The 26726-nt window shown below is 44.6% G+C and overlaps 3 protein-coding genes across 7 annotated transcripts in view; 2 read left to right on the top strand and 1 right to left on the bottom strand.

The window, feature by feature from the left end:
* Window positions 1-6388, top strand: part of LOC139343851 (myosin-10-like) — a 50877-nt gene extending 44489 nt beyond the window's left edge. For all 5 annotated transcript variants that reach the window (XM_070981683.1, XM_070981680.1, XM_070981684.1 and 2 more), the window contains 16 exons: window positions 295-507; window positions 622-766; window positions 878-1084; window positions 1208-1312; window positions 1398-1550; window positions 1640-1888; window positions 2005-2217; window positions 2303-2515; window positions 2604-2765; window positions 2849-2977; window positions 3082-3170; window positions 3325-3448; window positions 3950-4158; window positions 4307-4415; window positions 4591-4763; window positions 5203-6388. In XM_070981683.1, the coding sequence (XP_070837784.1) occupies window positions 295-507; window positions 622-766; window positions 878-1084; window positions 1208-1312; window positions 1398-1550; window positions 1640-1888; window positions 2005-2217; window positions 2303-2515; window positions 2604-2765; window positions 2849-2977; window positions 3082-3170; window positions 3325-3448; window positions 3950-4158; window positions 4307-4415; window positions 4591-4763; window positions 5203-5356 (2647 nt within the window). In that variant the 3' untranslated portion in view covers window positions 5357-6388. The remainder of the gene's footprint in view (window positions 1-294; window positions 508-621; window positions 767-877; window positions 1085-1207; window positions 1313-1397; window positions 1551-1639; window positions 1889-2004; window positions 2218-2302; window positions 2516-2603; window positions 2766-2848; window positions 2978-3081; window positions 3171-3324; window positions 3449-3949; window positions 4159-4306; window positions 4416-4590; window positions 4764-5202) is intronic.
* Window positions 6389-8253: 1865 nt separating this feature from the next.
* On the top strand, window positions 8254-10026 carry LOC139343405 (serotonin N-acetyltransferase-like). Its single transcript, XM_070981052.1, has 3 exons — window positions 8254-8889; window positions 9226-9380; window positions 9469-10026. The coding sequence occupies exons 1-3, from the start codon at window positions 8736-8738 to the stop codon at window positions 9829-9831; spliced, it is 672 nt and encodes a 223-aa protein (XP_070837153.1). The 5' UTR covers window positions 8254-8735; the 3' UTR covers window positions 9832-10026.
* Window positions 10027-13172: 3146 nt separating this feature from the next.
* On the bottom strand, window positions 13173-26106 carry evplb (envoplakin b). The gene is made up of 22 exons (XM_070981679.1): window positions 25998-26106; window positions 23189-23288; window positions 22837-22991; window positions 22519-22642; window positions 22309-22440; window positions 21554-21595; window positions 21279-21440; window positions 20856-20963; window positions 20655-20750; window positions 20438-20548; window positions 19684-19818; window positions 19400-19554; window positions 19202-19299; window positions 18909-19081; window positions 18594-18772; window positions 18320-18458; window positions 18005-18198; window positions 17738-17888; window positions 17527-17610; window positions 17282-17413; window positions 17087-17179; window positions 13173-16953 (listed from the first exon to the last, which is right to left on the bottom strand). Exons 1-22 carry the CDS (start codon window positions 26036-26038, stop codon window positions 13462-13464), a joined length of 6096 nt encoding a protein of 2031 aa, XP_070837780.1. The 5' UTR covers window positions 26039-26106; the 3' UTR covers window positions 13173-13461.
* Window positions 26107-26726: the final 620 nt, after the last annotated feature.

The raw sequence follows: 26726 nt of genomic DNA, 5'->3' as shown, positions 1-26726 counted from the left end.
CAGCTCATTTATGAGTGTCTTTCAAAGGGAAACTGTAGGCATTGTCTCGAAATACCTTATGAAACACTTTGTCTTAGTTGTAAGATTTGCTGCCATTTCTGTGCATGTGTGTGTGCGCAGTCAAGGGATTAATTGTTACAGTTGCTGCCACCCAGTGGACTCTTCACTCAGAGGAGTGCAGTGATGGGACAAATTATTTTATACTTTTCCAGTATCACTCCATCACAGTCACAATATTGTACCTACTTTCCACCTGAGATTCTAAGGCAAGTTCTTCACTGTGCTGGTTCACAGGGGTGAAGACGAGGTTAGCCAGAAGAACAATGCTCTGAAACAGGTGAGGGAGCTGCAGGCCCAGCTGTCTGAGCTGCAGGAGGACCTTGATTCAGAGAAACTGGCCAGAAACAAGGCTGAGAAACTCAAGAGGGACTTAAGTGAAGAGCTTGAGGCCCTTAAGACTGAACTGGAGGACACCCTAGACACAACCGCTGCCCAGCAGGAGCTTAGGTACTGTACTCTGCGTTTTACATTTATATCATAGACAGAGGGGCATTTAGCCAATGATATTATTATTACGTCAACAGGGAAGTTTCAACTTTTCTGTGACCCTGTTCTTTGTAGGACCAAGCGTGAGCAGGAGGTTGCAGAGCTAAAGAAGGCCATTGATGATGAGACTAAAAATCATGAATCTCAGATCCAGGAGATGAGGCAGAGGCATGCCACAGTCTTGGAAGAGCTGTCTGAACAGCTGGAACAAGCCAAGAGGGTAACGCACCTCTCGCTACAGTCTACAATCTAATATCTCGAGATTATCAAAGAGAAAGAGGCGTCACCTCATTATCAGACCACACTAATGTTCGCTGTTGATTATGTGAAGTTCAAGGCCAACCTGGAGAAGACCAAGCAGAGCCAGGAGAGTGCCAACAAGGAGCTGGCCAATGAGGTCAAGTGCCTGCAACAGGCAAAGACGGAGTCTGAACACAAGAGGAAGAAACTGGAGGCTCAGCTGCAGGAGCTGATGGCCAGGGTCACTGAGGGAGAGAGGTCCAAAGGAGAACTGTCCGACCGCACTCACAAACTGCAGGTGAGGGCCAGAGGTTCAAACACCTTTGATTTGATGTGGAGTCTTTGTGGAATATTTTCTTAGCGTTTTACATAGACATTTTGTATATTCATTGATAACCTACTGTGGTACCTCTCCATACAGACTGAGTTGGATAACGTGTCTGCCATGCTGGAAGACGCAGAGAGGAAGGTTATCAAGACAGCCAAAGATGTCACTGGACTGGAGAGTCAGCTACAAGACACACAGGTGACGTCTGAGCATTAAGCATCAATCCACACTCAACGCAACCTTTCTATTAAACTAACTGGACAAATGTTAATTGTCATCGTAGGAGTTGCTCCAGGAGGAGACTCGTCAGAAGCTAAACCTCAGCAGTCGTATCCGCCAGCTGGAGGAGGAGAAGAACACTCTGCAGGAGCAGCAGGAGGAGGAGGAGGAGGCGCGCAAGAATCTGGAGAAACAGATTTTGACCCTGCAGGCTCAGGTAGGACATGTGGTCTCTGGCACGAGAAACAATGTTCAGATAATATTTTAGTTCATTTGTGTTCTGAATTTTGTTTTTTTTGTTCATAGCTGTCAGACAGCAAGAAAAAGCTGGAGGATGATGTTGGAACAATAGACGCCCTGGAGGAGACGAAGAAGAAGCTGCAGAAGGACCTGGAGCTGACCAGCCAGCGCCTGGAGGAGAAGACCATCGGCTTTGAGAAGATGGAGAAGACAAAGACTCGTCTGCAGCAGGAGCTGGATGATCTAACTGTAGACTTGGATCACCAGAGGCAGATCGTCTCCAACCTGGAGAAGAAGCAGAAGAAGTTTGACCAGGTGAGAATGCACTTTAATCTACAAGCTTTACAGTTTAGATAGATTTCAGATACCATTCTTACAAATTACAAATACAATTCTAAAATTCCAAAATGTTGAATCATCCTCCTCTGTAGTTGCTAGCTGAGGAGAAGAGCATCTCGGCTCGTTACGCTGAAGAGCGTGACCGTGCCGAAGCTGAGGCCAGGGAGAAGGAGACCAAAGCTCTGTCCATGACCAGAGCTCTGGACGAGGCGCTGGAGGCCAAAGAGGAGCTGGAGAGGATCAACAAGCAGCTTCGTGCTGAAATGGAAGATCTGATGAGCTCTAAGGATGACGTGGGCAAGAATGTGAGTGCCCAAACACTCCTACGATTTTCCATTAGAGTTGAGCAGTAGATTCACCAATCATCCTTTATTTGTCTCCTTCCTGCAGGTCCATGAGCTGGAGAAGTCCAAGCGTACTCTGGAGCAGCAGCTGGAGGAGATGAAGACTCAGCTGGAGGAGCTGGAGGATGAGCTGCAGGCCACAGAGGACGCCAAGCTGCGTCTGGAGGTCAACATGCAGGCCATGAAGGCCCAGTATGAGAGAGACCTTCAGGGCCGGGACGACCAGAACGATGAGAAGAAGAGAGCCCTGGTCAAACAGGTACAGAACAACAGATACTGTTACACAAAAGCAGTTAATCAGCAGTTTAATCCCACCGTACTAACACTTTGTACTTCTTCCCGATCAGGTGCGAGAGATGGAGGCGGAGCTGGAGGATGAGAGGAAGCAGAGAGGTTTGGCTGTAGCTGCTAAAAAGAAGCTGGAGATGGATCTGAAGGATATAGAAAGTCACATAGAGGGAGCCAACAAGGCTCGAGACGAAGCCATCAAACAGCTGCGCAAGTTACAGGTACGGATCTAATACTTATGCTTGAATCAGATACGCTTAACTACAGTAAGCAGCCATTCTCAGCAATATGTTCTCTCCTGCAGGCTCAAATGAAGGACTACCAGCGGGAGCTGGAAGATGCCAGAGCTTCTAGAGATGATATTTTTGCCATATCCAAGGAAAATGAGAAGAAGCTCAAGAGTCTGGAGGCTGAGATTGTACAGCTGCATGAGGTACAGGACAGTGGGATGGTGCTGCTGTTCACTGGTGCGCTTCCTCTTCCTCTCAACATTAGAAGTGCTATAACCTGCATTTCACTTTTGACCTTTCTCTGCAGGACCTGGCAGCATCTGAAAGAGGCCGGCGCCACGCAGAGCAGGAACGGGATGAGCTGCAAGACGAAATCTCAAACAGCACCTCTGGAAAGTACGTTGCCCTCACGCGCATGACCACACACCTGTCGACAGATGCATCTCCTTTTGGGGGAATCTGGGTTTTACCTAAAGTATTTGCAGGGTCATCTTAGTCAACACACAAAGATGATGAATGTAGACACATTTTTCATCTGTTCCTGCGTCAGGTCTGCTCTGATGGATGAGAAAAGGAGGCTGGAGGCTCGCATTGCTCAACTGGAGGAGGAGCTGGAAGAGGAGCAGGGTAACATGGAGCTGCTCAACGACCGCTTCAGGAAGACGACTATGCAGGTGTGGTGTGGTTTGGAGAAGTGCTGAGAGGGGGCACAACTCCCAGACATCTTTAATGAGCAGCTCTGTTCGTCCCTGGTTTCATTGGACTAACAAATCTTGATTCACATGTGGGGGCTGCACGGTGGCGCAGCAGGTAGTGCGTGTGCCTCACAGCAAGAAGGTCGTAGGTTCGATTCCCGGGTCGCATTCCCCTGTGCATGCGTGGGTTCTCTCCGGGCACTCCGGCTTCCTCCCACAGACCAAAAACATGCTCATTAGGCTGATCGGTGACTCTAAATTGCCCCTAGGTGACCGGTCCAGGGTGTACCCCGCCTCCCGCCCGTTGACAGCCGAGATAGGCTCCGGCCCCCCCGCAACCCCGAAAGGGATAAGCGGCATAGAAAATGGATGGATGAATTCACATGTGCAAAATACATCACATGAAATTCCCACATATTACATAGGATCTTCAGAATCTCATCACGTCTCCCACTTTCCTCTTTCCTCTCTGTCCCTCAGGTGGACACTCTCACCACAGAGTTGAGTTCGGAGCGCAGCACAGCCCAGAAGAGCGAAAACGCCCGCCAGCAATTGGAGCGTCAAAACAAGGAGCTGCGGGCCAAGCTGGGGGAGCTGGAGGGTTCTGTGAAGAGCAGGTTCAAGGCCTCCATCACTGCCCTGGAGGCCAAGATAGCACAGCTGGAGGAACAGCTGGAGCAGGAGGCCAAGTGAGAATTCAACACTGATCGCCTTGATTAAATTAATCTATATTATTTGTGTCAGACTGTTCAAAAAACTGCAAACTAGACTAATATATGAGATCAAAATGCTAAATCTTGCTTTGTTTCTCTAAACCTCTCTTGTTCTCTGTTGAAGGGAGCGAGCAGCAGCCAACAAGATGGTGAGAAGGACCGAGAAGAAGCTGAAAGAAATCTGTATGCAAGTGGAGGATGAGCGTCGCCATGCCGACCAGTTTAAAGAACAAGTATGTCTGACACTGTTGACATGAACACTGCTGTGACGAGCTGTTTTTTTTTTCCTGCCGTCACCCACCAGCTGTTTAGCCCCACAGGACAACCATCTGTCTTTCTACAATCCAGAAATCTGTATTAGTATTACTTTGTGATGTATCTTTTCTCTTTGTGTGTGTGCGTGCGCAGGTGGAAAAGGCCAACTCTCGTATGAAGCAGCTGAAGCGTCAGCTGGAAGAGGCCGAGGAGGAGGCCACGAGGGCCAACGCCTCACGCAGGAAACTTCAGAGGGAGCTGGACGACGCCACTGAGGCCAGCGAGGGTCTGAGCCGTGAGGTTCACACGCTCAAGAACCGCCTCAGGTACGGTGTGGTAGACCACTGTCTGATGTTTTAAGAAAGCTATAATCATGTATGTCTATTTTTGTGACAACTTGGTGCTGTCAGTATTTCATCCAAGTGTCCATGTTTGTCATATAGATCAAAGTTGGACTAAAAACAATGTAGGTCCTAAAGGCTGACGTCGGCAAGACCACTGAATCAGCACGTCTATTGATGATTTTCTACAGTCTGTCACTTATAACTACAAGTGTCACTGCGGAAAACTTTGGTATTATTCAACCTGGACCCTATTTTCCTTGTTAATTTTGTTGCTTAAGTGACTAATGGGGATAACGGTTTCGATATTGGTCCAGTAGTGAGCGAGAGCGCTTCAGCCAGCAGCCATGAAACAGGCTACAGTGTAATCTTTCCAGGCAATTGCGCGTCTGATCAAATACCTCTGCTCCTCTTCCTCCTGCAGGCGTGGCGGCCCCATCAGCTTCTCGTCCAGTCGCTCAGGCAGACGTCCGCTTCAGGTGGAGGGAACTTCCTTGGACCTACTGTCAGACGATGAGCTGGAAAACAAGATCACTGACAACAATGCCAATGAGACACCAGCGCCTCAGCCGGAGTAGAAGAGAAAAAGCCTTAACTTTTGCTCTCCCATCTACGTATCACCTCTCAGCCACAACAAGAAATACTTAGACCCTCCCAGCTTCAATAGGGACCCTCTTCTTGCCCCTTTTAGCCCATCTCTGGATAGATCATTCTCTCCAAATACACACACAGCATGACCTAAGCAAGAAAGCCCAGTATATTCCTGACCTTACTTCTGAACCCTAAACCCTAGCAGACACCAGCAGTTGGACCCCCAACGCGCTCTTTATCACCCTACTTAAGGTTGTAAGAAGCACTACTCTGCCTTACCTCTCCTTGTCGAGCTGCAGGGCTGTTTAATTACAAATTCCCGCATAGACGACTTCACTAAGCTGAATGGGAGATAAGCTGCATCACTGATAGAAGTGCTTTTCTTCACAAATGCACAGAAATTCCTAATCCATTCGTGCACACATTAGAAACATGTAAACCCTCTCAGTGCTCACCTGTCTGGATGATCGTTATCCTCCGCTGGACCAGTATTTAGCTGTTTAAAATGCTTCCAAATGCTACAGTAATAGCATTGCAATATTTGAAAGGAACAGATCGTGATGAGAGACACAGCCCTCTTGACTTTTTCATCAATCGACAGTTTGTCCGTCATTTGAATCAGTTTAGTTATATTAGTTGAACTGTAACTAAATAGTATTTTTCCAATCCTATGCTAGGATTGTTTGCTTGCATATGAATCTAGAAATGTGACTGTAAGCTGCCTTGTTGCCTCAGTGCTACAAAACGTTGCTCTTTTGACAGTATTGGTTTCTCAGATGTTTGACAGTAGGTCAGTGTTGACTTGTAATTATTTGATGTGAGTGCTGAAAGCAGCAACCACATGCATGTTCTTTTACTTCTTCCTCTTCTTCTTCCTCTTCTTCTTCTGTGCCTTCGTTCACTCTCAAAACTCCAAACCCATATATCATGCTCCATATACTGTTCATATATTGAACCATGGCTAATTTCATGAAGGTATTTTCATAAAGTATTCATAAATTTGCATATGTAATAAGATATTGGTGCGGATTTTTTTTGTCCAGCTCCAGCTTTTGTGTTACCACAATGATTGATGTGTTGAAACCATGCGGGATCCTTTGTAGATGGGTGCTATGACTTTTCTTATTGATAACTTTTATACTTTTTGAGTTATTAAGATTGAAAAACAGTCCAGTAGACATCAACTGTATTTATATCTCTGCTATTGTGCACAATACAAACTCCATTCAAGTTCCAAAATGCTCAATATTGCACATCGATCAACTGTACCAATGCTCATTATCACGACATGTACAGTTTGTGAGTTATTAGGAGCTATATAATGCATTAAAGTCTATGGAGCCCAGTCCACTCACACTGTATTCATACTGTAAGTCACCTGTTAGCAGTAGAAACTCCATTCAAAATGCACAAAATGAATTGCACATTGATCAACTGTGCATGAGTTCATGATGATGCCATGTACATTTTATGATTTTACAGTCATCACGTCTGTGATGCCATGTATTTTCAAACTTTGGGAGAAAAATGATGGCAATCAGCATAACAGCAATCACACACATTTTACTTTCAGTCATGACTTTGGTCATTTTGCCAAAGAATGGGGACTGAAGAATCAACCTGGGGAGGCTGCTGCTTCGTGGTGTGATTTTTAGATGAACCTCCAAGCCATCAGGACCCCCCAGTCTCTCAAGAAACACTTCTTCATTTTCAGGTTGCCTGTACCACGCCTCTGTTACTCTCCTGTTGTCGCCCTCTTTAGAAGCTGATCCATCAGAAGATAATTTGGTCAAATATTCATATCCATTACCTGGCAATTAATTTCAGATGCAGTGTTGTAGTTTTTCCTCAGCTACATTTATTTAAGATTAAGAGTTTATGATAAAGAAACTTCAAGAACACAGTTGTTCAAGATTAACTCAACCTTTTTGGCCGGTGACACCTTATAAAAATCAGTGTCCAAATGAGGCTTTTAGTCACATTTCACATGGGAGTTGTTCCACATAGAGACATATTATCCACAGACTTCACAGACAGTTTCATTTGATGGGGTAAACTTATGCAAAATTTCACCAAGAATATAGCAAACATGAGGGGAAAAAAGCAAGGCAAGAAGCCAAAGTAGCAATTTTAACAATTTTTCTTCTTTCATGTCTCATTAATCATCTCACAACCCCTCTGATTTAACTTGAGACCCTTTGGTTTGGAAACACTGGACTAAACAAACAGTAGTTACTCAAGTAGTTACTACAGTAAATTACAACGGTAAGATGCTGCTTATGCACTGATGCAACAGTATTACCAGTCTAAATATGTAACATCATTATATATCAGTCACTGCTGCCGTTTGTCTGCAAAACAAGGACTTTTATTTTTTGCTGATAATATACTCAATTAGGATTTAAAATGCAGGACTTTCACTTGCAGTTTTGTTTTGCTGCTCTTATTTAAAGGATCTTCTTTGAAAACTGATGCACTTAAATCACTGTAATCTTAAATGCTTCAATCCAAGCCGTGTGGCTTTTTGTTGGTCACTTCTCCAAAACACAGGGCGAAGTGGACGCTTTGACTCTGTCAGAGAGGAGGAGATAAAGGGCCGGTAATGCGCCGAGTTGTGGAAACAACTTCTGTAATCCTTCATCATGTGACTCATAGTAATAATCACTTCATAATGGAGACAGACGTGTGTCGCGGTGAGACCGAGACGGAGAGCTGCTCAGTGCGCGGAACCTCACTCACACACGCGTCAGCATCCTCCGGTAAGTGTCACTGCGGCCTGCCACTGTGCTGGAAAGGTGGCTCTGTGTTGGAAAGGTGGCAGGGGGGACGCTTGGTTTCATTGTTTTTCCTTAATTGATTTATTTATGTTGGAAAACAGTGATCAGAATATTAAAAGCTGTGTCGCGTAACTGCGCAGATGCACATTTCACTTACTGACCAATTGCTTGAGATGTCTTGAAACGAAGTTACTCTGAACATTTTAGTGGCACTTTACCAAATCAAACTTGTAAAAACTGCCGCTGACGCAAACCTGCTATAAATAGACCGGAGGTAGTAACTGACAGCGAATCGTTTGTCATTATCTGTCAATTTGTTTTAAAGACAAAAACCAAACGGTAGAAAATCCACACAGTTAATTGCAGGGTTCATTTTAATGGCCCTACAGAGATGTGACCTTCATTCATTCACTGACATCAAATATTCAAATGCAAATCAGCTGGTGAATCACAGCCGGCAAAGCTGTCCTATAAATACGGACACAAACCAGCCTGTTGTCCTCGCAGGGCCTGACAGAGGTGATCCTGCGGAGCGGGAGAGGAGAAGAAGAAGAAATACGGTTTTGGGGGGAGAGTATAAAATCGTAGGATGTCTGTTGTTGGCGCGCAGTTATTCATCAAACCAATGCAGCCAACACCTTCCGTCTCGCCCGGCATCCAGAGGAGACACACGCTCCCCGCGAGCGAAGTGCGGCCGCTCAACACGCAAGATGCCATAAGCGTCTTCGAAATCGAGCGAGAAGGTGAGTGACCCGCCTTACCATTTAGTGTTTGAGGCAGAAATTCACTCTGGTGAAGGACAAATCCTCTCTGAAGTTCTGTTGAGTGAGAAGTAGCATTACGCCGATAGAGGGCTTTGCGTAAAACCATTTGTGGCATCGACAGATCAGTTTCCCTTTTTGCATCCAATGCAATCACTGCTCAGATATTGTTTTTTACTCTCATTTGAAAGAGGCCGTGTTAAGTCTACATTCAACACTTAACTTGAAAGTTTGCGCTGCCTTTAGTGTGCGTAAAAGTAGTGCCAAACCATTTTTGCGCACTCCAATTCTCTCTCTCTCTCTCTCTCTCTCTCTCAGCTTTTATCTCAGTGTCAGGTGAGTGTCCACTCCACCTGGATGAGGTGCGTCATTTCCTCACCCTGTGTCCAGAGCTGTCCATGGGCTGGTTTGAGGAGGGCCGGCTGGTGGCTTTTATTATCGGCTCCCTCTGGGACCAGGAGAGACTCACTACAGTAAGACATCCTGCACCTTTTACAGTTCATCACGTATTTCTTCAAAGTAAATTTGTACATATCAGTAATTACGATGTCTTTGCTCCAGGACGCACTGACTCTCCACAAGCCCTGCGGCTCCACCGTCCACATCCACGTCCTCGCTGTCCATCGCACCTTCAGGCAGCAGGGCAAAGGTCCCATTCTGATGTGGCGTTACCTGCAATATCTCCGCTGCCTGCCCAACGTGCGCCGAGCGATGCTGATGTGCGAAGACTTCCTTGTTCCTTTCTACCGCAAGTCAGGCTTCAAGGTTCTGGGGCGCTGCGCCATCACCGTGGCCAACCTGACCTTCACAGAGATGTGGTACCCCATCAGCGGCCACGCATACATGCGGCGCAACAGCGAAGCCATCCGTTTCCCTCAGCATCCTTTGACTCTGCCACTGACAAAGACCGATGAACATGTATGACATGTCAGCGAGATGAGAGAGCTGCAGAGGTTGTCTTTGACTTAAACTCAGTGTTGTACTCCATAGGACATGTCAGGGTTTTCTCAGTTTTCGGTGGCTGTTTTTTCTGTTTTGTTGGACTTTTTATGCCAGTTTTTCTTGTGTGAAATTCTCTTATTGTGTACAATAAAAACAAGAATGTATTATACTGTGTAATGTGATTCAAGTTTATTCTGTTAGACTCTGTTCTGTGGTCGTCACTCACCTGTGAGAGGAGTAGAGTAGTGTGTTGAACTGTTAGAACAACTCTGTAACTGGGGTTACTTTGATGGTGTGTTGCATTTGTGGTAGACATTTGGAGTCATTGTTGTACAGTAAGATGCCTCCTGCTGAGCACCTTTCTGGGCTTCTCACAACTACGGGCTGACGTCAGTGACCAGGCTTTAGCCGCTCAACCGCAGCTCCTCCAGCTCCATTAGGGGGCTTTAGCTGCTGTAAAGGTCGGAGGATTTAGAAGGGGATCCACTCATCTGTTAGTCTGCGGATGTGATGACCTTATTTAGACCAACAGGTATACTGTACATTTTGATTAGATGGGACTTTGTATTGTGATGTATTTGTTTGTGTTTCAGTATCATGATGTCAATAAAATGTTTTATACTGTTTTTTAAGATGAAAAATTAATATTTTTGATTTGTCCTCTCAAAGATATATCACCTTTTTAACACAAACTAACACAAAATATATGTTTATACTGTAAATATATGTCTGCATGCACTGGTTGCCAACTTTTTCTAGTCAAATATTCCCTTGAACACCTCATTATCACCATTATTTAAAATGAGAGGTTCCTAGACTATAATGTCTCTGTCTTTATGTCAGTATCTTCACTTCTCTCTGAACTCTACTTAGAGACTCAAGCCAGCCAGTGTGAAGTTTTATGCTCTTGAATGGAGCTTTAATCCATACACAGTCACCGACTCACATCTAATCCCCTAACGTGACAGGGTGAGCGTCTCCTGCTCCTCTGAAGGACAAACTTAGTGGTCACCTCAAAAATGACCCACAACTCCATTTAGCATCAGCACACAGGGAGCAAGGCAAAGATGTCTGATGCAAATACTTTCATATTGGTAGCAGTTAACATACTGTGCCAGACGTCAGAAGGAAGAAACCTCTGGCACAATGCTGAGAATGTAGCCTATCAAGTGACAGTGAGAGTCTCTGTGAACCGCAGATTAAAGTTGAAAGTGAAAAATGAACTGAGAACATTTCACCACAGATGCCACCAGGCTGGTATCATGATGTATGAGCACCTCATGACATAACCAAACACACACTGTCAGATAAGGATCTCAGGGCAGGATGATGATCAGGGGTATTTAGGCATTTAGACATTTGGCCAGAGCACATCTGCAATGCAATGATACTGTTTCTCTCAGGAAACTGAACTCTTTCAGGTGGAGACCTGTTTTTGTCTCACTTGCGAAGTGGACTTTGTGGAGGTTAATTTTGCTGTTAAAGAATGAAGTGACATCTTCTTGTACAGACATGAATCTGCAGAATGAAGATGGCTTGCAGCATGATTGATTTCAAGCTGATGCAGCCAGATGGCATCTTTGCACAGTTGGCTGTTGGTGAAGTCTGAGCTGCTCTGGAGTTTTTTCCCTCTGGCAGAGGGTCATTCAGCCTATGAAGAGCAACGAGGAAAGTAAATGCATTTTGATTGTCGGGAGTTGGTCGGTGCATGAATGAAGATGCTTCGGACTGATGTGGTTATCATACTTTTTGTCTTGATGTCCATGTGCCTTTATGTATGTTTGTATGGATAATCAATTTCCAGCAGCAATAATCAAGTGACTGCCTGACTCACTTCATCACTGGAAATTGTCCCGCTCTTGCTGTTGATGTGTGAAAATACAGCACAGTGCTCACTGATTAAGAGTGCTTTAAATACTGGCTGATATGGTATTGACATGATTGCAGGGCAGGTGTACAGGGGGCTTCGTTACCGTCATTTATAGACAGAGTGGATAAGAGGCAAATGTGCAAATGTCATGGCTGAAACCATCAGTGCTGCACTCGTGTTGTAATGACAATAATCCAGCAAAACAAAAAGGACCTGCCAATTGCCATGTACATCACTCCGGCAGTGGCCCAGTCAGTGCAAATGTGCTATTTGTATTTCCACGTAGTGTATGTGTACCGTATTCAGAAGGCTTTCACTAGGAAGGCACTCATCACAAATGCACATAAGTCACTGCACCATTGATAGAAACTGGAGAAAAAGAAACATCCCAGAATCCAGAATTTGAGTCCAGACAGCAGGTTGAACACTTTGCTGCCAAAAAGAAATCTAAGAAGGAAACACACAAACAAAAAAAAGACAGGCAGCAATATGAGGCTAAAAGTACACACTGTAAGCTGGTTTTGTCATTAGAGCATTGTGGTCTACCCCCCTAGACACAGAGTGGGGCCACTTCAGCCTCTAGACAGGCTCATGTGCAGTAATCCCACAAAGTCCTTTCAGTCACCGGGTAATCTGGCAGGCAGACATCCCAGCAGAGACGCAGCATATTCCCACACCAACATCATTTACTGTATCTTCCACTACAGTGGGTCACCTTTTAACCCTTGCCAGGAAATAGAGGAATTCAGGCCTATGTTTACATTTGTTGTGAGTCACACCAAGGCAAACCAGTTTCTAGTGTTTATTTGCTGACAGATATACCTGCGTGGACTCTGGCACTACATAAAACCGGTGGGTCCTGGTCCTGACACGTGCCTCATCTGTGCAGGCCCGTGATTTTGACCTTGTTAACCTTAACACACTACACGCTTGTATGTGAGTCATATTTAATCTGTATCCTTAATCCATCATTTCCAAGCATATGACTTGTCGGTGTTTACGAGCATTGTATATTAAGTACAGCCGCGTTACCATGACATAAAGTATTAGATACAGCAGATGACTCACTGTCTTGTGGAGAAAGTTGTTTCTGGAAATGGGAAGATATCTGTCAAAAGTTGTACATCCCCCAAATTAATATTGATTAATTTTAGGTACAATGGTTTGCATCTCTAACATCTTAGTTTAGCGCAGTAGCATTGTTACATTTGTCATTAATTTCATGGAAATTAATCTGTGAGTTGTTGAGATATTTCAGTTTGGACCAAAGTGGTGGACTGACAGCCTGAGCTGAAAAGCAGAGGTCAAAGTGAAGACCACCATGTGATTATGAACATTATTATACTCCAAATTTAATTTATCAATTAAATTTACTCAAATTATATTGAATACATGAATAATCTCTTACTTACTATTTTAAATAACACAACAGAAAAATGAAGGTGAAGCTTATAGACTTTAATAAGCACTTAGTGTATGAAGGATTTAGCATGAGAGTGCTGAAAAAACAATTTACCATAAAAAACAAACAAACATTACCCTCATTTTTACAGCAGATCCCAAAATAGCACAGAAAGTACCAGACCCACATGTACAGTTTCACCAAAAATGTTGTTTTTTCCAGTGTTTTCAACAAGTGTATGAACATATATCGTTTTTTATCTTTACACATATCCCTTAGCATACGCCCTCAGCACCAATGGCTGCAGCAAATATAACACAGTACATCTTAAACTTCGCATCTAGACTTTGCCGTGGGAGGAACCGAACCGATAGTTTGAGTATGACGGGGCATTTGAGGCGTCAGTGGAGGCTACAGGAAGCAGCAGGAGCCCCGTGCTGATGTCTTTCTTACACCGATCCATCGCCTGCTTGTATGATATCTTCTCTTTAGTGATGGGGTCCACCAGCTCTTTTGTGTAGGAAGCCTCATCTTGCAGCTTATCAGCAGTTGCCCTGTCAATCACATTGGCGGCGAGAGCTTCTTGGAGAGTGAGGCGGCCTGCTCTAGAGGGATCCACCAGCCCACCAGTCAGATACTGTGCCTCCATGTACCTCATGGCACTGTCATGGGGCATGTACCCTTTCTTCGCTGCCTGTTCCACCGCGAGACGCTGTTTGGTCACTGGATCCTCGACTCCAGTGAAGGCCTTCTGGGCATTCAGAAGCTTGTACATGTGACCTGTTTCAATCAAACCATGTTCAGCTGCCTTGTGGACAGATAGTTTGTCCTTTTTGTTAAGATCAACGATTCCACCGGAGGCTGCTTGTGCCTCGAGCAGCTTAAGGGCTGTGTCAGTGTCAATGAGTTTGCGGGTCAGGGCACTTCTCACAGACATGCGGCTCTCAGTGGTGGTGTCAAAAATACCAGAGATGGGGTAATGCTCATCACCAACTGAAGCACTGAGGTTGCTCAAACTGCCACTATGCTGAGTGTTGAGGTTGGTGAAGGAGGACCTTAGGGAGGATTGCATGGAGTTCAAAGGAGAGATTGGGGTGTGTTTGGTGGGTGATCTTGGGGTTACTATTGGAGGAATGGGGGGCTTTTTGGTTTCTCCTACAACAATTAGAGCAAACTCAGAAATGTGCATTTTCCCGTCCTTGTAGCGCATCAGGTCATTTTGGGTCAAGCGACCATCCTCCAGAGCATCCTTGACAGAGTATTGCTTCCCACTTTTGCGATCCTGCAGAATTGTTGTATCTCCGTCTGGACCGGTTGAAGTGATTTCCTCCCAGTCGCACTCCAACTCTGACAGGCGAATGTAGTGGTTGCGATCAATTAGCCCCTGCAAGTAGGCATCATAGGGAGACATGTCTTTCCCAGTTTCTGGATCCATGATGGTGATCTTTGTGGAAAGATTTGTCTCTCTGGTCTGAGTTTCTGAGTGGTCTTCTTGTTTAATGTTGCTCTGCAGCTCCATAATGATTGTGTCTTTCTGGTGTATTTTGTCTTTTTCGTTGAGGATTTCTTTCTCCAGTCGTTGTGTTTCAGAGGATGTTTTAAGACTCCTCTGCCGTGCCATCTGGTTTCTCTCACTCATCAGCCTGGACTGCTGCTGGAAGGTTATGGTGATGCTCTGTCTCTGAGACTCGAGCATTTTGAGCTGTCTGAGGAGATCCTCCTTCTCTCTCTGCAGAGCATCTCTGTCAGAGATGAGAGTGGCCTCCTCCTGAGACGTCACAGACTTTGATGTGTGCAGATGGGTGATTTTGATGTTGATGTTCTGAAGTTTATCCTCCTGGTCACGCCTGAGATTTCTCTCATGCGTTACTAGCTCTCTTAGGTGTTCCCTTTCAGCCTCCACTGCTGGGTCTTTCTCCACACGAACAACTTCTCTGTACACAACCTTCTCAGCTGACTTCTCCTTTTGCAGAATTTCCAACTTGAGTTTCAGGTTGCGTATATCTCTCTCTAGACGATTGATATTGGTTCCCTCAGCATCCAAGTCAACACGGATACCATCAGTAAGTGTTTCCAGCTTCGGGTCCCTCTCCACTTTCAGGACCTCTTCAATGATGATCTTTTCCTCAACGGGCGCTGGAGCATTTTCAAGTTCAAGAATGCGAGATTTGATCTGCCTGAGCTCTGACTCTACTAGAATCCTCTTCTGGCGATCATCCACCTGAGCCAGGGTGCTCTCTTTTTCTTCAACCAGGGCTCTGAGCTGTCTGACCTCTAATTCAAGCTTTCTACGGGCTTTCATTTCATCATCCAGGTTCTTGTTCAGCTTCTCGTGCTCCAGGATTTGCTTGGGGTCCTTCTGAAGACGCACCACTTCCTGCATCACAATCTTCTCTTCGGGCTTCTGCCTTTCAAGGACAATGTACTGGTTCTGGAGGTCAAAGAGACACTCCTCCACACTGCGGCGTTGGCTAATCTCTTCTCTGACATTTCTCCTTAGTCTGTCAGCCTCCTTCTCAAGGAGAGGATCGTTCTCATATTTGATGAGCTCTTTATTGACTAACTTAATCTCCACCTTGGATTTTTCAGCTTTCAGGTCGTCTCTTTCTTTACGCAGGTGGGTCAGCAGCTCTAAGGTGCTGTCGCAGTTGACTTGCAGACGGGAAACTTGGTTGTTTAGCCTTTGCAATTCCCTGACAACTTCTGGGCTTTTCTCTTGCTTTATCACCTCCTGGGTCACCTCCTTGTACTCCACTTTGGGTTTCTGAGCACGCAGTGTAGTCAGAGTTGCTATCACTGTGTTGATCTCTTTCTCCAAGTCTGTGCGGTTGCGGGTTGATTCCTGCAGCTCTTTCCTCAGACGCACCAGCTCAATTTCTGTCTCAGGATCAACTCTGTAGATCTCATTGATGATCTCATTGACCTCGACTTTTGGCCTGAGCTTGTCCACTTCACCATAGCGTAGCTGAAGGGTGCTCAGGTCCTTCATCAAGACAGCGTTCTCATCTTTCTCCTCGTTCAAGGCCATTCGTAGTTTCTTTGACTCTTCACATGTTTCTGGATCTTTCTGCACTTGCTTCACCACCTTGGTGACTATCTTAGGTTGGATAGTGGGTATTACCCTCTCTAGTGTGTTTATCTGGCCCCTTGTATCAAAAATGGCATCGTTTAGCGACTTGCAGTGGGATTCCTCTGCTGCAATGTCACCCTGGAACATGAGAACAGCTTTCAGCATCTCTGGATCCTTTTCGAGCCTCACCACTTCTTTCTTAACGACCTTCTCCCTGATTTTGGGTTTCCGCTGAGATAAAGCTGTGAGTTCAGTTTTGACTTGAAGTGTCTCAGTATCTTTCGTTTGCTGCTCTAGTCGTAACCTGCGCATCTCCTCTCTCATCTTGGCGGCTTCTTTGTCAAGCTGCGGGTCTCTTTCATATTCAGTCAGGACCTTGGTCACCAGTTTAGGTTCGATTCTAGTCAACTCTAATTCCATTTTGACGATCTTCTCATTGAAAACGTCTATCTCTGAATGGGTTCTTGATCTCTTAAAAGCTTCATCCTGGATCAGGTTTTTCAGGGACCGTAGTTCCGCCTCCAACTTGGGGTCACGGTAGTATTGCACCACCTCCTTCTCCTCCAACCTCTCCACTCCTCTCCTGTTCTTCAGAGACACAAACCTCTTACGGTATGTTTCCAGGTCTTTCTCAGCATGTAAGCGCCTGGCAATCTCCTCACTTAATTCATTTTTCAGACTATCACTCTCCTTCAGGTCCCTCATCTGGCTCTGTAGCTGCAGCTGCTGACTGACGACTACCTGACTAACTTTCTCTTCATTCTGGGCATGAATTAAAGGACATAGGAGAGAGAGGGTTACTTCAGAAGAACTGCAAGAAAAATTTGGGGTCAGGAATGATTCTACTATTAATTATTATTGTTGCAGATGTTATTTTGATTCCGTAATATCGTACCCTGGCCATGATGTTCTTCATTGTTCCCAACTGGTTGAGTAGCTGGTCGTTCTTTGCAGACACCTCAGAGAAGTAGTTCAGCATATTTTTCTCCTGTAGTGGAAGCAGGAGGCAAAATGAGTTTAGAAGTTATAGAAATTCCCAAAAAATACCAAACAAAAACAGATGTCTTCAGGCGGTTGTCCATAACTTTACCTGTCTCTGTGCAGCTTGAGCCATAGTTGAAGTTTGAAATTTCTTTGGGATTGGTTCATCATCATCGTCATCACTATCATCATCGTCATCATTCAGAGTAGCACGGTAGGTGTTTGACTTAACATCATATGCCTAAAGGCAAATGTATTTAAAAACTGACAGATTAATTATTTTGAAGTGCATACTTAATCAACTGCATTTAAGTTGCAAATGGTAACAAGAATAACTGTATTCTCTGAGCTCACATTTAAGACGTTCTGAAGATCACGGGAAAGACCTTTGACACGGTCTAAATCATCTGATTTCCTCTTGATATCCTCCATCACTCTCTAAACAAGACACATCATCCATAAACCACAGCTGATAAGACAAAGCAGTGTTATGTCTTTGTTGAAATGGTCTTGACTTAGTTTGTATATAGAAGTTGGAGACAGGTTGATGTGTGTGAAGGCTCACCTTTTGAGAGTTCTCCTTGGCTGCTATCTGCACTGCATCATCAGTGGGTTTGATTGCATTGTTGGGCAAATTGAGCAAGAAGAAATCCAGTGAATGAACAGCATTCTGGAAATCTTGATTCTTACTGGTTGCTTCCTGTATGAGAGCAGACCTACAGCAAAATATATATATATAAAAACAAACAAACAAAACAACTCATGTCAGGATGTTAAAAAACACACAGCCACATACAATTACAAGAATGCATGAATCTCTTTTATAACTCACCTATCCTGGAGCTGATTATTGACCAACGTGTAACGGTTCTTCAGCTTTTTCACCTCACTCTCCTGGCGGCGGATGTCAGGACAGTATTCATTGAAACTCTTCTGTAGAGGGCTGCAGGCTTGCTTTGTCAGGTCCAAGTCTGTGCCTAATTTATTCAACTCTTCCTTTTTTGAGGCGACATCCTTACGCATGGCCTGTTCGGCATTAGGAGAAAGAAGAGCGATAAAAATGACAAGGTTTGGATTCCCTCGTATGAGCACAATTGCGAAATTGCTAAATACTTGACTTTGTTGGCAGTGTGATGAAGTAGAATACCTGCAGCTGCTTGTTGCGACTCTGGAGTGCATTAGGTTCATCAAGAATGGCACCATCTTTAGCGAGCTTCTCCTCAAACCCAGAGACGATGCCGTCTACATTCTCCATCTGCTTCTCTAGGAACAAGGCGGCTGTAGCCCTGGTTAAGAGGAGAGAAACATAGAAGGTAATAATAACAACAGAACTCTGGATATTTTATTAAACACTGAGAAAAATGTGTACACAGTGTCTTAGAAAACTGCACCGTGCTATCGCTTCATTGTCATCTTCTTACTTTTTATTATAAACACCAATAAGCTCGTTGATGTCATCAATCTTCTTGTTGGTAGCGCTGAGTTTGGGGGGCAGGGTGGAGGTGGTGGGTCCCAGGGGTTTCTTGGCCAGAATCGGCTCCATCTCTCTCTGGACTGCAAACTTGTCAGACTCCAGTCTTCTCACAGTCTGAGCAGATTTCTGGAGAGCAACACAGTTAAATCAGTGTACTAATCACAACAAGGCACACAAATGCAAACATGCTGAGGACAGCATTTGGAAAATAAAGAAACTAACCTAGATCATATTTTTAAAACATAACATGGCTCATGTTCACCTCGTGGTCTTGCAGCCTGTTCTGCTGGTCTTGCTTGGGGTTGCGGTTGTCTAGCGGAGCTCTGAGTCGACCCAGGATTTCTTTTTCGCTCTGATCCAGTGCTCTGTTGATCCTGTCTAGTTCGCTGGCTAGCTTCGCAGCTTTGGGATCCTCTGGAGCACTTTGTACAGTCGCTGAGGAGGAGCAAAGACAATAAGTCTACAATGAAAAATTAGATGCACTCAAATTTCCCATCAAAGATGTTTTTGTGGTCTGACAGCCAGGAAAAACAGTAAGAATGTTTTTCTTCTCACCTGCCTTCTGAGGGCGAACCACCTCCACGGTGGGCTTCTTCAACGAGGTGATGAGTGCAGATCTACGGCTCTTCAGGTCGCGCATCGCTCTGTCCAGACTGCACACACACAGAGACACAGTGTGTCATTAGAATCCATCACAGACTCTGTTATAATCACATGAAAAAACAATGTAATCGAGGCGTCTGTACACTGTACCTGTTTACTTTCTCCAAGGCCTCAGTATCAGGCGGCGGGATCATGAAACACACCCCAGGGAGGGTTCTGGTCTTGCCACTGCTGTTCTGAAGCTCCCAGTTTTTATTATCAGAGTTGGACTTTAGGTTTAGCGTCTCACCGCGTTTCACTGTCTCCTAAAACAGACAGAGACGATTAATCAACTCAACAATTAACAAATCAAATCAAATCAACCTCTCCTGTCAAAAATCTGTCTGCTACGTCTTCATACTAAAACTCGCAAATGACTGCTGATCACATCCTACCCAGTCACACAGGGCCAGGGCAGTGGTGGGTTTGGTGGGCTGGATTCGCCGTAACTTCAGAGGCACAACGTTTCTGCTGAGCTCCTTGAGGGCAGCCAGGCGCTGCTCATTTCTCTTTACTGCTGGCTCCTCTCCCTGAAGAAATTATTGTGATTAGAAGAGAAGCAACACAAACAAACGAGGATATAATCCTCTGCACTGAGATATCAGGATGACTGAGCAAGGCTGATGGCACGGAAAGATCAGGGCTGGTTTGAGGAGTGTAAAATTTGTTAAGAAGTGAAAAGTAAGTAAAATAAAAATTCCTTTTGAATAAGAGCAAGAGTTCATTTTGTGATGACTGACGTGAAAAAGACCCTTGTGGAATCTGCTGTCATGGTATAATTCATAGTTTTAGCCTACAGTTTGCATTTGATTTGAAGGTTGGATGAGCTGTTACACCACCTTTTCCTTGTTTCTGACCAATTCATCAGGGCTGTAAACAACACAAATAAAAATGGCATTGATTTTGTTTGCAATCACTTTCCATGCATCTTCACTGTGTGCAATGTGGAACCAAATTCTCCTTATTCTATGTTTCTCTCACGCATCTCCCCTTCTTCCTCCTCTTCTTTTTGTGTATTTTTTTCAGTCAGTCTGCTTTATTTTGTTTATATTAACCAATCCCTGTTAAAACATTTAAATACATGAGATTATTTTTGATTTGATCTTTGAATTTTTGACTTTCTACAGCTGCACAGATACCATGACGTACCTCCAGTGCCAGCAGGGCTTCGGGGTTGCTCTTGTTGGCCAGAGACTTTGGATCCAGAGTGGAAGTGAGTCTCTCCAGGGACTCGGCCAACGTCTCTGCATCCAGCTGGAACTGCATTGAACAAATATTCGCTTCTTAACAATGAGCTTCAGTGAATGTGTGGGTTTGGTAGAAGACCACAGTCAGTCATAGTGCGGTGCACTCAGAGGCCTTTTACCTTCTTGTAGTCTTCATTGTTCTCCAGGTGTGTTTCCTGTGCTAGACACAAGTTGAGAAAGGCTTGCCACTCAGATTGCACAGCGTCTCTGTGGGCCTGACAAAAAACAATTCAGTTCACTTCCATTCATTTGACCGTCATACCACCATGTTGGGCAGTGATCATTCACTTTCTACTGTCTGACATAGCTGACAGACGTACCATTATCGCTGTGTTGCCGGGGTGCTTCGTTGCAACAAGACGATCTCCTTCCACCTGCAGCTGGTTGATCTCCCTCTCATGTGCAAGCAGTCCATTATTTTTGAATTTCTGCATACAAGCAGAAACAAAATGAAGTGGGAAGCAGAAAACATGAAAATGTTTCAGGTATTCCAATTAGATTCTCCCGGAGGCTAAGCAGTTACTGTGTACCATACTGGTTACACCAGTTGGGTCTCAAGCTGGTGCATCTGGCCCCTAGAGGAGTATGCTCGAAGGCAAGCTGGCTAACAAAAATTTTAACATTCCAAAAATCTCCCCACACAGCACCTCCCTCAGATCACAACAAGACACAACGAGCCAGGAAATTAAGTCTGCCTTTTGACGACGTCCCCATCAGGACGTAAGCTGCAGCTGTCCCCTCACCTCATACTCCATGCGGATGCCTGAGGGGTCCACCATGCGATCACTCCAGTCTCTCTGGAGGATCCTCTCCTGCTGACCAGACAGGTAGACCAGCTCCTTAGTGCAGCTCTGCATGTACTCGTACAGAGAAGCCAAGTGGCTGCGTCTCCGCTGGGAGCTCTCCTGCAGAACGCATGCAAGGCATACATGTTACATATATAAATCCCACTGAGCTTGACTGAACTCCAAACTGCACGCATAGAAGTTTAAGAGTCAACAAGACCAAAAAAACTTACAAAAACTTTAGCATATTTCTCCTTGAGGGCGGCGTACTGCTCCTGTGAACAAGGCAAGGCAAATTTATTTGTATAGCACAATTCATACACTAGGCAATTCAAAGTGCTTTACAGAAGCATAAAAATACATTAAAATCACACATTTTAAAGAAAGAATGAGAGTAGAAGAAAATAGAAACATAAAAAATGCAATTAAAGGAAAATTAAAAACAGAAGCCAGTAAAAGACAATAATTTAGCATTTAGAATTATTAAAACCATTGAGCAAATACATTTACTTTAAGTAAAAGCTGTAGCAAATAATAATGTTTTCAAGCCTGATTTAAATGAGCTGACAGTTGGTGCAGACCTCAGGTGTGCAGGGAGAATGTTCCACAGGTAAGGAGCATAATAACTGAAAGCTGCTTCACTTTGTTTGGTTCTCATTCTGGGAACACACAATAGACCTGTCCCTGATGACCTGAGAGGTCTGGATACTTCATATGGAGTTAATAAATCTAGAATATATTTTGGTCCTAGACCATTTATTGATTTGTAGACCAACAGTAAGATTTTAAAGTCTATTCTTTGACTCACAGGAAGCCAATGTAGTGATCTGAGGACTGGTGTGATATGGTCCATTTTTCTGGTGTTTGTAAGGACTCGTGCAGCAGCAGCATTTTGGATCAAAGATCAAAGATCAACAAAGAGGGAAAAGATAAGTGGTTCTTCCTGCATGTAGTCCCGCAGAGTGCAGGCATGTGATGTGGAAGCTACCTCTGACGTGGTGGTGCTGGGCTGCAGCTGGGCGTTGTAGGCCTCAATCGACTGGTGCAGAATATTATGTGCTGCAATCTGCTTCTCTACATCAGCCAGGTTTGTTCCATATGCACCTTCAGTTAGCTGTTTCTGCAAATCACAGCATCACAAACTTAACGACCATGAATATGCTTCGCTACTAAAGACAGACGCAAAGCTCGAACTCACCAGTTTTTCATCCAGCAGGGGACCCCAGTCGATCTTCTGTGTTGGCTCCAAATTTAGCTTCTGGTTATACAGCTGCCTGTAGATGGCGCAGTTCTTTGCCCAGCGATCATGCAAGTTTGCCACACTGACAAAGGGAGACACAGAGGTATGTCAGACACAGGTGAGGAGACGGGTGGAGAGCAATTAAAAGGAATGTGGAAATGGCACTTTGTTGGCCAGTATATCTTCATGGTATGTAACATATCGAGTTTTAGGTGTGTCTGTTGGCATGTGTGCCTGCGTTTGTGTGTTTGCCTTGTCGCTCCAGAATAAACTCACTCTTTCTCTATCTCCTGAGCCTGTGGGTGCTGCAGCTTCTTGGACTTATCCACATCCATAAAGAGGTGCTTCAGCAACCTCTCAGCCTCCGACAAGTTGTCTGAGTTCACCTTCTGGTGGATCAGGGGCAGACTCTTCCCATTACGATGAGTGTCCTACACAGGAGCCGAGGGAGGGTAACAGTGTGTTTGTCATTTCCTGGACTTCCACCACTATGGCAACATGTCACTCAAAGAAATCTGCTAGCTCAGGCTTTACTGCTGAGATTTTATGATGATCAAGTCACAGCTTTCAGATACTAAATTAAGCCTAAGTCTCAGAGGCTCAGTTCTGGTGTATGTGGACTTCTTACCAAAACCAGCAGCTCCTCTGTTTGCAGGATAATCTTCTCCACTAGGTCTGCGTTCTTCTGCATGCGGGAAATCAGCACAGCCAGGTCAGTGGCCTGACTCCTGGGCAAAAACACAGGAGGAGGACGGTCAGCATGACATGATCCTGTGCAGAAGCTCGACATGTTTCTTTGCATGATGTGAAGACATCAGGAAGAAGTAGTAGAAAGTAGTAGTAGTAGAAAGTAAGATCCACGGTTATCACTGAGATTATGCTTTTGTTGTTTAGTCGATACCTATATTCCTCCTGAAATACACTTTCACGTGTTCTTCTGTTGGAACACGAGGCATTAGAGAAACAGTGACAGTTATGTTGTTATGAGGATTTAGGTTTGGGACAGCATCACTGCACTGAAGAGGACCTGACTGGTGAAGAGGTGGAGGAAGTTACTTTTACCATTAAAGAAGCAGCAGTACCACTCTGTAGAAAAACCCCATCACAAGTGCATTCATGATTTAATCTATACAGAAAAATGTATAAAATACCAATAGTAAAAGTACTTATTATGTGCCAGGATGCTTGTTGAGGTGGAGATGATTATAACAGGTTCATATTCTGTTAGTTCAGTCTGTAGATGTACCATATTTTAGAGGCTAGAAACCAGTAACTGTAGCCTGATAACTGTGGTGGAGTAGAAGAATAAAGTAGCAGAAAATGTACATACTAAGAAAAAGTACCTGAAAGTTGCACAGTACTTGAATGAAGGTAGTTACTGGTTACTGGATTTAAAATGTAAATTCATATTAAAAGAGCTGCTTTTGTACTTCATCTTGACAGCGCTTCTTTGCTGTGCATGTTAATGAAGAACACTAAAGTTCATGTGTCATAACACTCACTTTCTGCACGCCTGCCTGCGCTCTGTGTTTGTTCTGTCATTCCTCCTCTGCTGTGATATGAAAGCCAACTATTTATTCTGACACACCCAGATCGGGACCCAGGGGACACACTGCGGGGAGGGGGGGTGTCTGTGTTTGCCACTGCTCCATTTACCTCTTCTTAAATGAATGGTGTCATTAATCTCCAGTGGGGCTGTGACAGTAGTATTCAGACATTATGGCCCGCAGTAGGCGGAGCAGTGGCAGACAATGACTTCCTGCGCTGAAGAATTCTTTTTATTCCTCTCTGAGGTACTTCGGTTCTGCTAGTATTTTCTTTTCACGCCTTTTCATACTTCTACTTCTCTACAATTCAGAGGGAAATGCTGCACTTTTTACTTCACTACATTTATCTGACAGCTTTGGTTATATCAAATTTCCCCGCTGGGGATCAATAAAGGTTTATCGTATCTTATAGGCTCCTCATCATGCTTTGTTATAAGAAAATTATTTTAAGGTTTGGACAAATGGGGCCACTTTGGGCTCTGGGTAATTGTGACAGGTGTTTCTCACAATTTCTGAATTTTTACAAATCAATCAAGCAGCTGATCGATCAATTAATCAAGACTGTAAACAGGAGCTTAATCCATAATTAAACTAATCATAAATAATATGAATCCTGTATAAAACCATTTTAAGTGTGCAGTAAAATGCTTTTGTTTTTGCATCCATGCATGAGTAATAATAATTTAATGTTATAACACATATCAGCCATTTTTTCTGATTATACGTACAAACCTTAACTGAAGTAACACTGTCAATGCTTTTACTTGTAACAGAGTTTTTTTTTTTTTTTTTTTATAGTACTTCCTCCTCCACTGATTGCTCCTTTACTCAGACAAATATCCAACATGTGGGTGACTTCATTCATCGCTGAGAGCTACCTTACGGACACACAGCGTCGAAGCTGAGCAGCTTTTTGCCAAAATCATGAATTACTAACCCTGTATAACATCAGCAGCAATGTGAATCATGCAGGCAGCACATCAAACACTCACTAACTGACTCACTGGCTTCCTGTGCAGTGTGCCTGTGGCGACTGAGACCAACAGACACAGCAGCAGAAAGACTCTTCCCTGCCACTCCTGCAGCCCTTCCGGTCTTCTGTACATAACAATCTCTGGCCTCGGGCTGCACGGCACGCCCCGCTAATGTTCAATGGTGTGCGTCCCCCATGTGTGACACATACCAAGAGGAGATAAGCTCCCTGTTTAGTGGAGTAGAGGCTGCACAATCTCAAACCTCTGGGAGTCCACACATTTATTGCCGAGTAACTTCATAAAACATGATTGATGGCAGGAGGGAGTCAAGTCGCTCCTCTGCTCAAACAACCACAGGTTCCACTACATAGCAATGACAACAAGCTGCACACTCTATTATGTACTGCCTCAGTTGGATTAAAGTTGGTACACTGGCCTATTGAGCAGCACCAGCTGTGGATTAAGTGAGTCAGTAACACCCTTTGGACAGAGATGCAAATGAAAATGCAGAGGTTAAGGAAAAAAGTCATGACAGCGAGACAAGTGCACTGAACTGTCGATTTCAGGACAAGACTGACAGACTTCACGTTCAGGGAGGGTTCATTCATTTTCTGCAGCGGCTCGTGCTGCTTTAGGTGTTGCAGCAATGAATGACAGAAGTATTTGTGTACAGTTCACAGAATATATGTTTAAATTGCTGCCGTCATATGGCGCCAGTCTCCTGCGGTGGGACATTTTATTGTCCTGGGACATAAAACAACCGTCTGCTCTGCAAACAACAAGTGGAATCATGGTACAAAAAAGGCTGCATGCTGCATGAAGCAACACAGAGGAGACAAGACGAGGGACAGTAACATAAGCCCAGAAACCTGACACACATACACACACTCACACGACAGAAGGTGACACAACTCACTTGGTGATCTTCACAGGGCTGTATTCCTTTTTCTGCGACATCTTGAGAGACCGTTCGGGCCTGTTTCTGTAATCTGAATCCCTGTGTGCTCCTTCCAACTCCTCACTCTCTCCTCTCTCCTCTCACCCGTTCTCGTCTCTACAACCAATCCCCCCCCCCACCCCCAAGTTAAGGAGCGTCCACCTGTCTCAGCTCCTCCCAGGCCAGCAGGTGTGTCGTCAGTTGAAGCAGTGGAGGAGCAGACCGGGCGGACCTGTTCCACCATCCTGCCTCTTCACAGCCCTCGCTCTGACTATATTCTAGGAGCTCAGGAGTGTTTTGTTTTTAAAGCGTGATCAGGAAACAGGTGATGAGGACTGAAATGGCCTTCATAACACACTTTCAAATTTTCACTCTTTCAAACCCCACATACCTTCTCATAGAAGTGAACCTGCTGCTTTGTCGTCATTTAGAGCTCACTGTTTCTACATGTGTGATCTGGATGGAATGCAGCACAGCTTGTCATTTGACAGCTGTATATCATCATGCACACTTGCCCTTTTTGTTCATTTAGACATGACAAGCAAATGTGTAATTTAGATTTTGTTATACCGCCGTTTGTTCGCGTAAACCACAGAATGACAAAGGTTTATCAGAGAAGAAAGGGAGAGTGTGAGCACGCTGCTCGACAACAAACATATCCACACTTTGTTCTTATCGTGTGGGCTATGATAAGCTGTAAAGCACCAG

This window comes from Chaetodon trifascialis, chromosome 15 (genome assembly GCF_039877785.1).
Source record: "Chaetodon trifascialis isolate fChaTrf1 chromosome 15, fChaTrf1.hap1, whole genome shotgun sequence".
In the NCBI taxonomy this organism is placed as follows: Eukaryota; Metazoa; Chordata; class Actinopteri; order Chaetodontiformes; family Chaetodontidae; genus Chaetodon; species Chaetodon trifascialis.
This window is presented reverse-complemented; position numbering and strand designations above follow the sequence as displayed.